The following is a 16,544-nucleotide window of genomic DNA, read 5'->3' as shown; positions in this document are numbered from 1 at the left end:
AATTAAATGACTTCCTTTTTTTGACACACCCAGCCTGAACAGGACCTGTGAGTAATTTCATTCTGACTCTGAGCTTCAAAAGGGGCATTGAAAATGTCCTCTACTGATTAGTGTTAAAGTATTCTCAACCTTGGAACGTCAGGGCTAGTGCGAAATGAGCACTGTCTGGTGGACCCCCAGGAGAGGGGTAGGAAAGGTTAGAGTTGATTCCTGGGTGGGTTTCATTTGAGCCCAGGGCCACAGGGGACAATGCAGTTACAGATTGCATCTTTATGTGGGAAGGTTCATACAATAGAATGAAGTAGAACTCTAGTGATTTATAGGATCTCTGTGGGCCATACGGTACATTACTCTGTCATTCCATTTGAGACGTGAAATTTCTTCTGGCAATAGATACTGTATATAGAGGCTACAGCATATAGGATTATATCACTGAATGAATGTATCAGATCACTAAATAACAACAAAAAAACACTTTGAACAATGTGTTGGAAATAAAGGAGACGGTTGTTTTGTACAATTTCTCACTAAATATATTTACATGACATACAATTCGCCATCAGTGCAATACATAGGAATGTTGCATATTTACCCAATGTTAGACTCTTCCCTTTATGAAGAAAAATAAACCAAATGGCAGAAGCTGAATTCAACTCATGTGTAAAGTAACATTTTGTGACTCTCAAAGATTCACACAAACTCAAAAAAATAGTTCTAGAACCGCCCATCAACAACCAGATATTTAGCATTGTAAAACTAAATAGTTCACATGTACATATATATTTTTCATACATGTAATGGATTGCTTTTGTACAAACATTTTTATATAACTTTGGCAGTTTCTCAGGAACAAAGTTATCTTAATAAATATGAAACAACAATATCAAACCGTCAGCAATGTTATCTAGGCTTGCCTTCCAAAGCTCGTGTTCACAGTGGTCGTACAGAAAGGCTGGAAGCCGATGGCCGAACGGAAAGATTACAGGCAAAAAGAAAAAGAGAAAATAGGATCCACCCTTTCTGTGTAGACTGACAGCACTGGAGGCTTTTCGTTGTTGTCATGGTTATAAAATTACAAACACCTATGAAGGTTTACATAGCAGTCATCGCCGTTAAAAAAATGGTCTCTTTTCAGGTTTCGGCTTAAATACCAAGAGTTTTAGGGCCAGGGTACATGGACCCCGACCCTGTGGTCACTGTGAGATGGTGGAAGAGACATGGTTGTAAACGGGACATGCACAACAAGTGCTGTGTGAGGGGACGAGTAACAAAACGAGGGTGCAAATGGACGATTTTTAATGATTAAAACGCCACCGTTTTTTTGAGAGAATGATTTTACACTGAACCAAATAATCAAGCAAATTTTTCATTAGACATTAAGTATCACCATAATTCATCACTATTATCTTTTGTTGTTTGTTTTGTTGTTGTACTTTTTTTACTCTGGTTTGGCACTTTATCGGAACAAATCTAAATGTTTTACAAAAAGGTATTTCATGTCTCGTTAACATAACTTGTAGAATATAGTACTTAATATTGAGCATACGGTAAGTAAACACTGGTACATACTGTAGTTTAAAATGAACATTCCAACAGATGTTTTACGCACATGCACAAAAACAGACAACACAACTCCTCAACTGTCATCCTTCCTTCCTTCCTTCCTTCCTTCCTTCCTTCCTTCCTTCCTTCCTTCCTTCCTTCCTTCCTTCCTTCCTTCCTTCCTTCCTTCCTTCCTTCCTTCCTTCCTTCCTTCCTTCCTTCCTTCCTTCCTTCCTTCCGCTTGCCTCCCTCCCGCTTGCCTCCCTCCCGCTCTTCCCCTCCTCTCTTCCCTTCCATACAATCATACCAATCATCCATTCATTCCATCCCTTCCTCCCTCACATCTCCATACTAGGAGGCCACCTCCTCTGAAGAGCGTACGTCGGTCTTGAGACGACAAAACTCTTTGGCCACTTCGTCGTTGGTCCTTTGAGAGAGTATCCTCATGATGGTGAGTCCGGTGTCGTCCATGGAGATGCTCTTCACCAGGGGGTAGCAGGCACAGCAGCTCCCCTGGTCGGCCAGGTCTCTGAGCTGGAGCACCGCCATGCCGATGATACGGTCCTCTCTGGCGAAGCAGTAGTCCTTCACTGAGACGTGCAGCTCGTAGCACTCTGGACTGTACTCATTGCTCAGAACACTGGGGAGGAAGAGAGACAACAACATGATCAATATCAGTCCCATTCCTCTACTATATTTGTAGTTTATTGAACAGGATAGATAGAACATCTTCATTAACAACAACAACACGCAGTCAGAGAAGAGAGGACATGTCATGTTGTATGACTGATTGATTCATCGATTGATTGATTAGACATCTTAACTCAATCAGTCAGAGCCCAGACATCAGAGAGCTAAAAGTTAGTTGGATAAAACGAACACAAGCACAGAAACCACACACAAACACACACACGCACAGAAACCACACACAAACACACACACACAGAAACCACAAACAAACACATACACACAGAAACCACAAACAAACACATACACACAGAAACCACAAACAAACACGCACAGAAACGACACAAACACACACGCACAGAAACCACACACACACAAACACACACACACACACACAGAAACCACGCACAAACACACATAGGCACACAGAAACCACGCACAAACACACACACAGAAACCACACACAAACACGCACAGAAACCACACACAAACAAACACACACACATGCACAGAAACCACACACAAACACACGCACAGAAACCACACACAAACACACACACAGATAAACCAGACACGCACAGAAACCACACACAAACACACAGAAACACACACACACACACAGAAAACACACACAAACACACACACGCACAGAAACCAGACACAAACACACACACCCACATAGAAACCACACACAAACATATATGCACAGAAACCACACACAAACCACACACAAACATACACAAACACACAGAAACCACACAAACATACATGCACAGAAACCACACACAAACACACAGAAACCACACAAACACACACACACACGCACAGAAACCACACACAAACACACACACGCACAGACTCACAGAAACCGCACACAAACATACACAAACACAGACTCACAGAAACCGCACACAAACATACACAAACACACAGAAACCACACACAAACATACACAAACACACACGTACAGAAACCGCACACAAACACACACGCCACTCTATGTACAAAGGCTAATATCATTGAGGACATAGCATTTCACAAGAGGTCAGATGGCTTTGTCCCGTAGCAGGATGTATAATAATGAGTATAATAATATGTAGAATTTGTAGGTGGGGGGCTGGCTCGGTGACATCTCTATGACAGGAGACGTTTCATTGTTGTGACTTAATGAAATGAGGGACAATTCAATCACGTTTTGCAACAGAGTTAAACGTCTGTGTTCAGAGCGGCCATTATTTCCAAGCCAGCCTTTTCTTTAGGAACCTACCTAATTATCCACAGACTACTAATGGCTTCTGAAGCTTCAAACAAAAGCACACAAAAGCATGCTCGTGAAACACACGCACGCACACGCACAGAGAGTGCATCAAGAAGGAAGACATTTTACTAAGAAATTCCAAGAATCCAGAAATAATAAGTCAACTTGGAAATTCATCAACCAACTGAAAAGAAAGAAGCTTCTACAATATCTCATCTCAATGTATTGTTGGAAATAAGACCTATAGTGATCATGATGTTATTTCATGTCAATTTAATGATTTTTTTGTGAATGTGGGTTCCTCTGTCAAAGACAATTAAGAAAGCTGGATTACATTAAGGGACATTTTGTAACGGTCGTCGTATGAAGGAGAAGAGGAGGACCAAGGTGCAGCGTGGTATGTGTCCATATTTATTAAAATGAACACGGAAATAACAAAAATAACAAAGAGAAACAACCGAAAACAGTTCTGGCTGGTGCAGACACACACCAGAAAACAATCACCCACGAAACACAATAGAAAACAGGCTCCCTAAATATGGTTCTCAATCAGGGACAACGATTGACAGCTGCCTCTGATTGAGAACCATACCAGGCCAAACACAGAAATAGTAAATCATAGGAAAACTAACATAGACAACCCACCCAACTCACGCCCTGACCATACTAAAACAAAGACATAACAAAAGAACTAAGGTCGTGGACCCCACTCCACCATAGTTCCTGTCCGCCTCTTAGCCCGCCTCCGTGGCCTCTTTAGAGCGGCGACCCTCGCCGCCGACCTCGGACTGGGGACCCTAGCCACGGGTCCCGAATGAACGGGAGACTCCGGCGGCTCCGGCAGCTCCTGACTGACGGGCGGCTCCGGCAGCTCCTGACTGACGGGCGGCTCCGGCAGCTCCTGACTGACGGGCGGCTCCGGCAGCTCCTGACTGACGGTCCTGACTGACGGGCGGCTATGGCAGCTCCTGACTGACGGGCGGCTCCGGCAGCTCCTGACTGACGGTCCTGACTGACGGGCGGCTACGGCAGCTCCTGACTGACGGGCGGCTCCGGCAGCTCCTGACTGACGGGCGGCTCCGGCAGCTCCTGACTGACGGGCGGCTACGGCAGCTCCTGACTGACGGGCGGCTACGGCAGCTCCTGACTGACGGGCGGCTACGGCAGCTCCTGACTGACGGGCGGCTACGGTAGCTCCTGACTGACGGGCGGCTACGGCAGCTCCTGACTGACGGTCCTGACTGAAGGGCGGCTACGGCAGCTCCTGACTGACGGGCGGCTCCGGCAGCTCCTGACTGACGGTCCTGACTGACGGGCGGCTACGGCAGCTCCTGACTGACGGGCGGCTCCGGCAGCTCCTGACTGACGGGCGGCTACGGCATCTCCTGACTGACGGGCGGCTACGGCAGCTCCTGACTGACGGTCCTGACTGACGGGGGCTACGGCAGCTCCTGACTGACGGTCCTGACTGACGGGGGGCTACGGCAGCTCCTGACTGACGGGCGGCTACGGCAGCTCCTGACTGACGGGCGGCTACGGCAGCTCCTGACTGACGGGCGGCTACGGCAGCTCCTGACTGACGGGCGGCTACGGCAGCTCCTGACTGACGCTCCTGACTGACGGGCGGCTCCGGCAGCTCCTGACTGACGGGCGGCTACGGCAGCTCCTGACTGACGGGCGGCTACGGCAGCTCCTGACTGACGGTCCTGACTGACGGGGGGCTACGGCAGCTCCTGACTGACGGGCGGCCCCGGCAGCTAAGGACTGACGGGCGGCTCCGGCAGCTCAGGACTGACGGGCGGCCCAGGCAGCTAAGGACTGATGGGCGGCTCCGGCAGCTCCTGACTGACGGGCGACTCCGGCAGCTCCTGACTGACGGGCGGCTCTGGCAGCTCCTGACTGAGGGGCAGCTCTGGCAGCTCCTGACTGACGGGCGGCTCCGGCAGCTCCTGACTGACGGGCGGCTCTGGCAGCTCCTGACTGACGGGCAGCTCTGGCAGCTCCTGACTGACGGTCCTGACTGACGGGCGGCTCAACCCTACCTGGCTGAATGCTCCCCATAGCCAGGCCAGTGCAGCGAGGTGGAATAGCCCGCACTGGGCTGTGCTGGCGAACCGGGGACACCATGCATAGGGCTGGTGCCATGTACCCCGGCCCGAGGAGACGCACTGGAGACCAGATGCGCTGAGCCGGCTTCATGGCACCTGGCTCGATGCCCACTCTAGCCCGGGCGATACGAGTCGCTGCTATGTACCGCACTGGGCTATGCCTGCGCACCGGGGACAACGTGCGCCTCACGGCATAACACAGTGCCTGCCCAGTCCACCTCTCTCCACAGTAAGCACGGGGAGTTGGCTCAGGTCTCCTACCTGACTTAGCCACACTCCCCGTGTGCCACCCCCCCAATGCATTTTTGGGGCTGCCTCTCGGGCTTCCTTGACCGCCGTGCCAACTCCATTCTACGGTATCCCTCACATTGTTCCAGAGAATCCCAGGCGCACCCGGCACTCTCCCTGGGTCGACCGACCACCTCTCTATTTCGTCCCATTTTGTAACCTCCTCCAGATAGCGCTGCTCCTTACCACGCTGCTTGGTCCTTTGGTGGTGGGTGATTCTGTAACGGTCGTCGTATGAAGGAGAAGAGGAGGACCAAGGTGCAGCGTGGTATGTGTCAATATTTATTAAAAAGAACATGGAAATAACAAAAATAACAAAGAGAAACAACCGAAAAGACACACAACAGAAAACAATCACCCACGAAACACAATAGAAAACAGGCTCCCTAAATATGGTTCTCAATCAGGGACAACGGTTGACAGCTACCTCTGATTGAGAACCATACCAGGCCAAACACAGAAATAGCAAATCATAGGAAAACTAACATAGACAACCCACCCAACTCATGCCCTGACCATACTAAAACAAAGACATTACAAAAGAACTAAGGTCAGAACGTGACACATTTCCCTTCTCTGCTTCAGTATGATCCTCCCGATGTAATGGAGGTAATTGGTAGCTTAAAGAACTCAGCAGCGGGTCATGATGAGATGGGTGCCTCTTTGGTGAAATCAGTGTTTTTCTGGATTACTGAGCCTCTATCACACCAAATCTATGCAAACTGGTATTGCCCCCAAAGATTAGAAAATTGCCAAAGTTATCCCCCTCTATATATCTGGGGATCCGCAAAACACCAGTCTCAACGTCAACAGTGAAGAGGCGACTCCGGGATGCTGGCCTTCTAGGCAGAGTTGCAAAGAAAAAGCCATATCTCAGGCTGTCTAATAAAAAGAAAATATTAAGATGGGCTATGAAGTAGTAGTACACAGCGTTGTACGAGATCTTCAGTTTCTTGGCAATTTCTCGCATGGAATAGCCTTCATTTCTCAGAACAAGAATAGACTGATGAGTTTCAGAAGAAAGTTATTTGTTTCTGGCCATTTTGAGCCGGTAATCGAACTCACATGCTCCAGATACTCAACTAGTCTAAAGAAGGCCAGTTTTATTGCTTCTTTAACCAAACAGTTTTCACGTGCTAACATAATTGCAAAAGGGTTTTCTAATGATCAATTAGCCTTTTAAAATGATAAACTTGTATTAGCTAACACAACATGCCATTGGAACACAGGAGTGATGGTTGCTGATAATTGACCTCAGTACGCCTATGTAGATATTCCATTAAAAATCAGCCGTTTCCAGCTACAATAATCATTTACAACATTAACAATGTCTACACTGTATTTCTGATCAATGTGATGTTATTTTAATGGACAAAAAAATAGATATTCTTTCAAAAACAAGGACATTTCTAAGTGACCCCAAACTTTTGAATGATAGTGTGTATATATACAGTGGGGCAAAAAAGTATTTAGTCAGCCACCAATTGTGCAAGTTCTCCCACTTAAAAAGATGAGAAAGGCCTGTACACTTCAACTATGACAGACAAAATGAGAAAATCACATTGTAGGATTTTTAATGAATTTATCTGCAAATTATGGTGGAAAATAAGTATTTGGTCAATAACAAAAGTTTATCTCAATACTTTGTTATATACCCTTTGTTGGCAATGACAGAGGTCAAACGTTTTCTGTAAGTCTTCACAAGGTTTTCACACACTGTTGCTGGTATTTTGTCCCATTCCTCCAAGCAGATCTCCTCTATGCAGATCTCCTCTAGAGCAGACATAAACTAGCAACCTCCTCTAATTACCTGGCACCATCTTCACCTTTGTTTAAGAAACTCAATATCTTGTCTATTTACAACATTAATATACGCCAATTATGCACTTTCATCTACAAGTACTTCCCAGACAGTTTAACCAAACCCTTCAATGGATTATTCCAGGTTCATTCTGAAATCCATCTATATAATACAAGACACTGTGATAACCTTCACCCTACCCACTGCCACACCTCACATAGTCAATTCTCTATCAGATACAGAGGTACCATACTCTGGAATTCGTACATTGCCAAAACATCATCATCCCTCAATAACTCCAAGAGAAGACTGGAGGTCAGCCTGATGAACCAAACTACTCCGTAATCTCCTCCATAAAGCCTAACTCTCACACACATTTAAACATTAGTCTTTTATTTTTTGTGTGATTACTGATCAAATAATTTATACGTTTATAATTAGTAGGTTTTGTTATCTGTTTTAACAAACCTTTTAAATTTTCTTACTTATGTATTGTATATATTATTTTGGTGGTGTGGTTTTCATGTCAGCCTTTGGGCTTCCGACCACACCTGCACACAGTTATTTTATATGTTTTTGTATCTGTATTGTTGTCTATCAGATGTTTCAAATGTGTTTGTTGTCTATTAGATGTTTTAAATGTGTTTGTATCTGTATTGTTGTCTATCAGATGTTTTAAATGTGTTTGTATCTGTATTGTTGTCTATCAGATGTTTTAAATGTGTTTGTATCTGTATTGTTGTCTATCAGATGTTTTAAATGTGTTTGTATCTGTATTGTTGTCTATCAGATGTTTTAAATGTGTTTGTATCTGTATTGTTGTCTATCAGATGTTTTAAATGCGTTTTCATCTGTATTGTTGTCTATCAGATGTTTTAAATGCGTTTTCATCTGTATTGTTGTCTATCAGATGTTTTAAATGCGTTTTCATCTGTATTGTTGTCCATCAGTTGTTTTCTTTGGTGCAATGAAAAAGTGTATGTATTTGCAGACGGTGTTCGTGTTGACATTGATCTCGGTCAGTGGACACTGACATTAAAAGAGCACCAGAGACCAAGTAGGCACTACAGATGATCACTCTCTCTCTCTGACTGCACTTCACAGACATCTGGCTCACTATCATAAACACAGTGAGAGGATTGGATGCAGCTGATAGTCAAACCCTGTCGGCATCCCAAATGGCACCCCATTCCCTATGTAGTGGACTACTTTTGACCAGGGCATTATACCCTGAGTGTACAAAACAGAAAACACCTGCTCTTTCCATGACATAGACTGACCAGGTGAAAGCTATGATCCCTTATTGATGTCACCTGTTAAATCCACTTTGATCAGTGTTGATGAAGGGGAAGAGAAGAGATAGGTTAAATAAGGATTTTTAAGCCTTATTGAGACATGGCTTGTGTATGTGCCAATGGGCAAGACAACATAATTAAGTGCCTTTGAATTGGGTATGGTAGTAGGTGGCACTGGTTTGAGTGTGTCAAGAACTGCAACGCCGCTGGATTTTTCAACAGTTTCCGGTGTGTATCAACAATGGTCCATCACCCATAGGACATTGAGCCAACTTGACACAACTGTGGGAAGCATTGGAGTCAACATGGCTCTACATTGTGCTTTAAATGCAGCTGGCTCAGTATCAGACAGACAGTGGTACAGCTGCATAGATAGGGTGAATGATCTATCTCAGCCCTCCCTCTATTCTCACTATTCAAATAACTGAAATGTCTCTTTTTTTTCATTTTTAAAAGCACTTCATGATCTCATTACTTTCTGCTATCATGCTGAATAAAAGTGTTTCCAGTTTCAGTGAGCACTGCAGGTGTCTACATTCCCACTATGTTGCAAATACTATACTACTGGAGGAGCAACACTCCTGGCACAGCCAAGACACACATTACTGAAGCCAAAACACAGGATTAGGTTGTTTGCTTAGACAAGAAACCTGTCACGTTCTGACCTTAGTTCCTTTGTTTTTGTCTTTGTTTTAGTATGGTCAGGGCGTGAGTTGGGGTGGGCAGTCTATGTTTGTTTTTCTATGTTGGTTTTTGAGTTCGGCCCAGTATGGTTCTCAATCAGAGGCAGCTGTCAATTGTTGTCCCTGATTGAGAATCATACTTAGGTAGCCTGAGTTTCACTTTTGGTTTGTGGGTGCTTGTGGGTGAGTGTTTGGTCCACACGGTATTGTTTCGGTTTTCGTTCGTTCACTTTATTGTTTTGTATTTCAGTGTTCAGTTCGTTTCATTAAATATTATATCATGAACACTTACGACGCTGCGCTTTGGTCCTCCTCTCTATCTCCAGACGACATCCGTTACAGAAACACCCACCAACAAAGGACCAAGCAGCGTGTTAACGAGCAGCAGCAGCAGAGGCAGCAATATTTGGAGAACTGGACATGGGAGGAGATTCTGGACGGCAAAGAACCCTGGGCACAGCCAGGGGAATATCGCCGCCCCAAAGCAGAGCTGGAGGCAGCGAAAGCAGAGAGGCGCCGGTATGAGGAGGCAGCACGGCAGCGCGGCTGGAAGCCCGAGAGGCAGCCCCAAAAATGTATTGTGGGGAGGCACACGGGGAGTGTGGCGAAGGCAGATAGGAGACCTGCGCCAACTCCCCGTGCTTACCGTGGAGAGAGAGGGCGTCGTACTGGTCAGGCACCGTGTTATGCGGTGGAGCGCACGGTGTCCCCAGTACGCGTGCTTAGCCCGGTGCGCTACATCCCAGCTCCCCGTATCGGCCGGGCTAGAGTGGGCATCGAGCCAGGTGCCATGAAGCCGGCTCTGCGCATCTGGTCTCCAGTGGGTCTCCTCGGACCGGCGTGCATGGCACCAACCTTACGCATGGTGTCCCCGGTTCGCCAGCACAGCCCAGTGCGGGCTATTCCACCTCGCCACACTGGCCTGGCTACGGGGAGCATTCAACCAGGTAAGGTTGGGCAGGCTCGGTGCTCAAGAGCTCCAGTGCGCCTTCACGGTCCGGTCTATCCGGTGCCATCTCCACGCACCAGCCCTCCGGTGGCAGCCCCCGCACCAGGCTGTCTCTCCGTCTCCTCCCTATAGGTGCTCCCACCTGTCCAGCGTCGCCAGAGTCTCCCGTCTGTCCTGAGCTGCCAGAGTCTCCCGTCTGTCCTGAGCCGCCAGAGCCGCCAGTCTGTCCTGAGCCGCCAGAGCCGCCAGTCTGTCCTGAGCCGCCAGAGCCGCCAGGTTGTCCTGAGCCGCCAGAGCCTCAGCCAGGATCTGCCAGTCAGCCAGGAGCCGCCAGAGCCGCCAGTCTGTCCTGAGCCGCCAGAGCCGCCAGTCTGTCCTGAGCCGCCAGAGCCGCCAGGTTGTCCTGAGCCGCCAGAGCCTCAGCCAGGATCTGCCAGTCAGCCAGGAGCCGCCAGAGCCGCCAGTCAGCCAGGAGCCGCCAGAGCCGCCAGTCAGTCAGGAGCCGCCAGTCAGCCAGGAGCCGCCAGAGCCGTCAGCCAGCCAGGAGCCGCCAGAGCCGTCAGTCAGCCAGGAGCCGCTAGAGCCTTCAGTCAGCCAGGCAATGCCAGAATCGCCCTTCCGGTGCTGTCGGAGTCTCCCGCCTGTCCGGTGCTGTCAGAGTCCCCCGCCTGTCCGGCGCTGCCGGAGTCTCCCGTCCATTTGGGACCCGTGGCGTGAGTCCCCAGTCCAAGGTCGGCAGGGAGGGTAGCAACTCTAAAGAGGCCACGGAGGTGGGCTAAGAGGTGCAAAAAACTATGGTGAAGTGGGGTCCACGTCCCGTGCCAGAGCCACCACCGCGGACAGACACCCACACGGTTTCAGTTTTCGTTCGTTCACTTTATTGTTTTGTATTTCAGTGTTCAGTTCGTTTCATTAAATATTACATCATGAACACTTACCACGCTGCGCTTTGGTCCGATACTTCTTCCACCTCTGAATGCCGTTACAAAACCAGACTTACTATCAGAATGTTTAAGTGTACATCAGACAACTAACCAGACTTACTTTGACAATAAAGCAGACTTACTCTACACAATAAACCAGACCTTTAGACAATAAACCAGACTTACTACCAGAATGTTTATTGTACGTCAGACAATAAACCAGACTTACTTTGACAATAAACCAGACCTTTAGAAAATTAACCAGACTTTGTCAATAAAGCAGACTTACTTTAGACAATAAACCAGACCTTTAGAAAATAAACAAGACTTAATTTAGACAAGTAACCAGACTTACTTTAGACAATAAACCAGACTTTCTTTGGCAATAAATCAGACTTACTTTGGACAATAAACCAGACTTAATTTAGACAATTAACCATATTTAATTTGGTCAATAAACCAGATTTTACTTTAGACAATAAAGCAGACTTACTTTAGACAATAAAGCAGACTTACTATTGGAATGTTTCGTTGTACTTTGGTGACCAATTGTTGTTCTTGGTCTTGGTGGTGAACTTGCGTTTCTTGTCGGCGAGGTGCGGCCCAACCGCATTCACCTCCACGAACGGTCGGAACATGGCATTGGTCTGCCAGCTTAGGTTGTTGACCCCCACCACTGGAGAGAAATGACAGAGACACATCATTCAATCAGTCAATAAACAAATCTGTCAATCAAATCATCCATCCATGCACACATCGATCCACCCACTCACCCACCCATATCCATCCATCCACTATGCATACTGAAATACGATACTTGTTCTAAAATCACTGGTCCATGTACTTTTAAATAAAACAATTGTTCTTAAACTACTGGTCATTGAATGTGAGTCACTCAGGCTGCATTTACACAGGCAGCCCAATTTTGAAATAGTTGACTGACTAGTGTTCTGTAAAATAAGGTTTAAACCTCTGGTCTCTGACGGACTAGTGTTCTGTAAAATAAGGTTTAAACCGCTGGTCTCTGTCTGACTAGTGTTCTGTAAAATAAGGTTTAAACCGCTGGTCTCTGACTGACTAGTGTTCTGTAAAATAAGGTTTTAACCGCCGGTCTCTGTCTGACTAGTGTTCTGTAAAATAAGGTTTAAACCGCTGGTCTCTGACTGACTAGTGTTCTGTAAAATAAGGTTTAAACCGCTGGTCTCTGTCTCTGACTGACTAGTGTTCTGTAAAATAAGGTTTAAACCACTGGTCTCTGACTGACTAGTGTTCTGTAAAATAAGGTTTAAACCACTGGTCTCTGTCTCTGACTGACTAGTGTTCTGTAAAATAAGGTTTAACTGCTGGTCTCTGTCTGACTAGTGTTCTGTAAAATAAGGTTTAAACCGCTGGTCTCTGACTGACTAGTGTTCTGTAAAATAAGGTTTAAACCACCGGTCTCTGTCTGACTAGTGTTCTGTAAAATAAGGTTTAAACCGCTGGTCTCTGACTGACTAGTGTTCTGTAAAATAAGGTTTAAACCGCTGGTCTCTGTCTGACTAGTGTTCTGTAAAATAAGGTTTAAACCGCTGGTCTCTGACTGACTAGTGTTCTGTAAAATAAGGTTTAAACCACTGGTCTCTGACTGACTAGTGTTCTGTAAAATAAGGTTTAAACCACTGGTCTCTGTCTCTGACTGACTAGTGTTCTTTAAAATAAGGTTTAAACCACTGGTCTCTGACTGACTAGTGTTCTGTAAAATAAGGTTTAAACCGCTGGTCTCTGTCTGACTAGTGTTCTGTAAAATAAGGTTTAAACCACTGGTCTCTGACTGACTAGTGTTCTGTAAAATAAGGTTTTAACCGCCGGTCTCTGACTGACTAGTGTTCTTTAAAATAAGGTTTAAACCACTGGTCTCTGACTGACTAGTGTTCTGTAAAATAAGGTTTAAACCGCTGGTCTCTGTCTGACTAGTGTTCTGTAAAATAAGGTTTAAACCACTGGTCTCTGACTGACTAGTGTTCTGTAAAATAAGGTTTTAACCGCCGGTCTCTGTCTGACTAGTGTTCTGTAAAATAAGGTTTAAACCACTGGTCTCTGTCTGACTAGTGTTCTGTAAAATAAGGTTTAAACCGCTGGTCTCTGTCTCTGACTGACTAGTGTTCTGTAAAATAAGGTTTAAACCGCTGGTCTCTGACTGACTAGTGTTCTGTAAAATAAGGTTTAAACCGCTGGTCTCTGTCTCTGACTGACTAGTGTTCTGTAAAATAAGGTTTAAACCGCTGGTCTCTGTCTCTGACTGACTAGTGTTCTGTAAAATAAGGTTTAAACCGCTGGTCTCTGACTGACTAGTGTTCTGTAAAATAAGGTTTAAACCGCTGGTCTCTGTCTCTGACTGACTAGTGTTCTGTAAAATAAGGTTTAAACCACTGGTCTCTGACTGACTAGTGTTCTGTAAAATAAGGTTTAAACCACTGGTCTCTGTCTCTGACTGACTAGTGTTCTGTAAAATAAGGTTCAACTGCTGGTCTCTGTCTGACTAGTGTTCTGTAAAATAAGGTTTAAACCGCTGGTCTCTGACTGACTAGTGTTCTGTAAAATAAGGTTTAAACCACTGGTCTCTGTCTGACTAGTGTTCTGTAAAATAAGGTTTAAACCTCTGATCTCTGTCTGACTAGTGTTCTGTAAAATAAGGTTTAAACCGCTGGTCTCTGTCTGACTAGTGTTCTGTAAAATAAGGTTTAAACCGCTGGTCTCTGACTGACTAGTGTTCTGTAAAATAAGGTTTAAACCACTGGTCTCTGACTGACTAGTGTTCTGTAAAATAAGGTTTAAACCACTGGTCTCTGTCTCTGACTGACTAGTGTTCTTTAAAATAAGGTTTAAACCACTGGTCTCTGACTGACTAGTGTTCTGTAAAATAAGGTTTAAACCGCTGGTCTCTGTCTGACTAGTGTTCTGTAAAATAAGGTTTAAACCACTGGTCTCTGACTGACTAGTGTTCTGTAAAATAAGGTTTTAACCGCCGGTCTCTGTCTGACTAGTGTTCTGTAAAATAAGGTTTAAACCACTGGTCTCTGACTGACTAGTGTTCTGTAAAATAAGGTTTAAACCACTGGTCTCTGTCTCTGACTGACTAGTGTTCTTTAAAATAAGGTTTAAACCACTGGTCTCTGACTGACTAGTGTTCTGTAAAATAAGGTTTAAACCGCTGGTCTCTGACTGACTAGTGTTCTGTAAAATAAGGTTTTAACCGCCGGTCTCTGTCTGACTAGTGTTCTGTAAAATAAGGTTTAAACCGCTGGTCTCTGACTGACTAGTGTTCTGTAAAATAAGGTTTAAACCGCTGGTCTCTGTCTCTGACTGACTAGTGTTCTGTAAAATAAGGTTTAAACCGCTGGTCTCTGTCTCTGACTGACTAGTGTTCTGTAAAATAAGGTTTAAACTGCTGGTCTCTGTCTCTGACTGACTAGTGTTCTGTAAAATAAGGTTTAAACCGCTGGTCTCTGACTGACTAGTGTTCTGTAAAATAAGTTTAAACCGCTGGTCTCTGACTGACTAGTGTTCTGTAAAATAAGGTTTAAACCGCTGGTCTCTGTCTCTGACTGACTAGTGTTCTGTAAAATAAGGTTTAAACCACTGGTCTCTGTCTGACTAGTGTTCTGTAAAATAAGGTTTAAACCACTGGTCTCTGACTGACTAGTGTTCTGTAAAATAAGGTTTAAACCGCTGGTCTCTGTCTGACTAGTGTTCTGTAAAATAAGGTTTAAACCGCTGGTCTCTGTCTCTGACTGACTAGTGTTCTGTAAAATAAGGTTTAAACCGCTGGTCTCTGACTGACTAGTGTTCTGTAAAATAAGGTTTAAACCGCTGGTCTCTGTCTGACTAGTGTTCTGTAAAATAAGGTTTAAACCGCTGGTCTCTGACTGACTAGTGTTCTGTAAAATAAGGTATAAACCACTGGTCTCTGACTGACTAGTGTTCTGTAAAATAAGGTTTAAACCACTGGTCTCTGTCTCTGACTGACTAGTGTTCTTTAAAATAAGGTTTAAACCACTGGTCTCTGACTGACTAGTGTTCTGTAAAATAAGGTTTAAACCACTGGTCTCTGATCTCTGTCTGACTAGTGTTCTGTAAAATAAGGTTTAAACCACTGGTCTCTGACTGACTAGTGTTCTGTAAAATAAGGTTTAAACCACTGGTCTCTGTCTCTGACTGACTAGTGTTCTTTAAAATAAGGTTTAAACCACTGGTCTCTGACTGACTAGTGTTCTGTAAAATAAGGTTTAAACCGCTGGTCTCTGTCTGACTAGTGTTCTGTAAAATAAGGTTTAAACCACTGGTCTCTGACTGACTAGTGTTCTGTAAAATAAGGTTTTAACCGCCGGTCTCTGTCTGACTAGTGTTCTGTAAAATAAGGTTTAAACCACTGGTCTCTGACTGACTAGTGTTCTGTAAAATAAGGTTTAAACCGCTGGTCTCTGTCTGACTAGTGTTCTGTAAAATAAGGTTTAAACCACTGGTCTCTGACTGACTAGTGTTCTGTAAAATAAGGTTTAAACCACTGGTCTCTGTCTCTGACTGACTAGTGTTCTTTAAAATAAGGTTTAAACCACTGGTCTCTGACTGACTAGTGTTCTGTAAAATAAGGTTTAAACCGCTGGTCTCTGACTGACTAGTGTTCTGTAAAATAAGGTTTTAACCGCCGGTCTCTGTCTGACTAGTGTTCTGTAAAATAAGGTTTAAACCGCTGGACTCTGTCTCTGACTGACTAGTGTTCTGTAAAATAAGGTTTAAACCGCTGGTCTCTGTCTCTGACTGACTAGTGTTCTGTAAAATAAGGTTTAAACTGCTGGTCTCTGTCTCTGACTGACTAGTGTTCTGTAAAATAAGGTTTAAACCGCTGGTCTCTGACTGACTAGTGTTCTGTAAAATAAGGTTTAAACCGCTGGTCTCTGACTGACTAGTGTTCTGTAAAATAAGGTTTAAACCGCTGGTCTCTGTCTCTGACTGACTAGTGTTCTGTAAAAT

The 16,544-nt window shown here is 45.1% G+C and overlaps 1 protein-coding gene across 1 annotated transcript in view; it reads right to left on the bottom strand.

The window, feature by feature from the left end:
* Positions 1–513: 513 nt before the first annotated feature.
* LOC115120649 (protein unc-13 homolog C-like) overlaps positions 514–16,544 on the bottom strand; it is a 242,585-nt gene continuing 226,554 nt past the window's right edge. The window contains exons 32-33 of the mRNA XM_065012084.1: positions 12,051–12,210; positions 514–2,182 (exon numbers count right to left, since the gene is read on the bottom strand). Coding sequence (XP_064868156.1) covers positions 1,894–2,182; positions 12,051–12,210 — 449 coding nt within the window. The 3' untranslated portion in view covers positions 514–1,893. The remainder of the gene's footprint in view (positions 2,183–12,050; positions 12,211–16,544) is intronic.

This window comes from Oncorhynchus nerka, linkage group LG27 (assembly GCF_034236695.1).
Source record: "Oncorhynchus nerka isolate Pitt River linkage group LG27, Oner_Uvic_2.0, whole genome shotgun sequence".
Classification (NCBI taxonomy): Eukaryota; Metazoa; Chordata; class Actinopteri; order Salmoniformes; family Salmonidae; genus Oncorhynchus; species Oncorhynchus nerka.
Note: the sequence above shows the minus strand (reverse complement) of the source record. Positions and strands in the feature narration are given on the sequence as shown.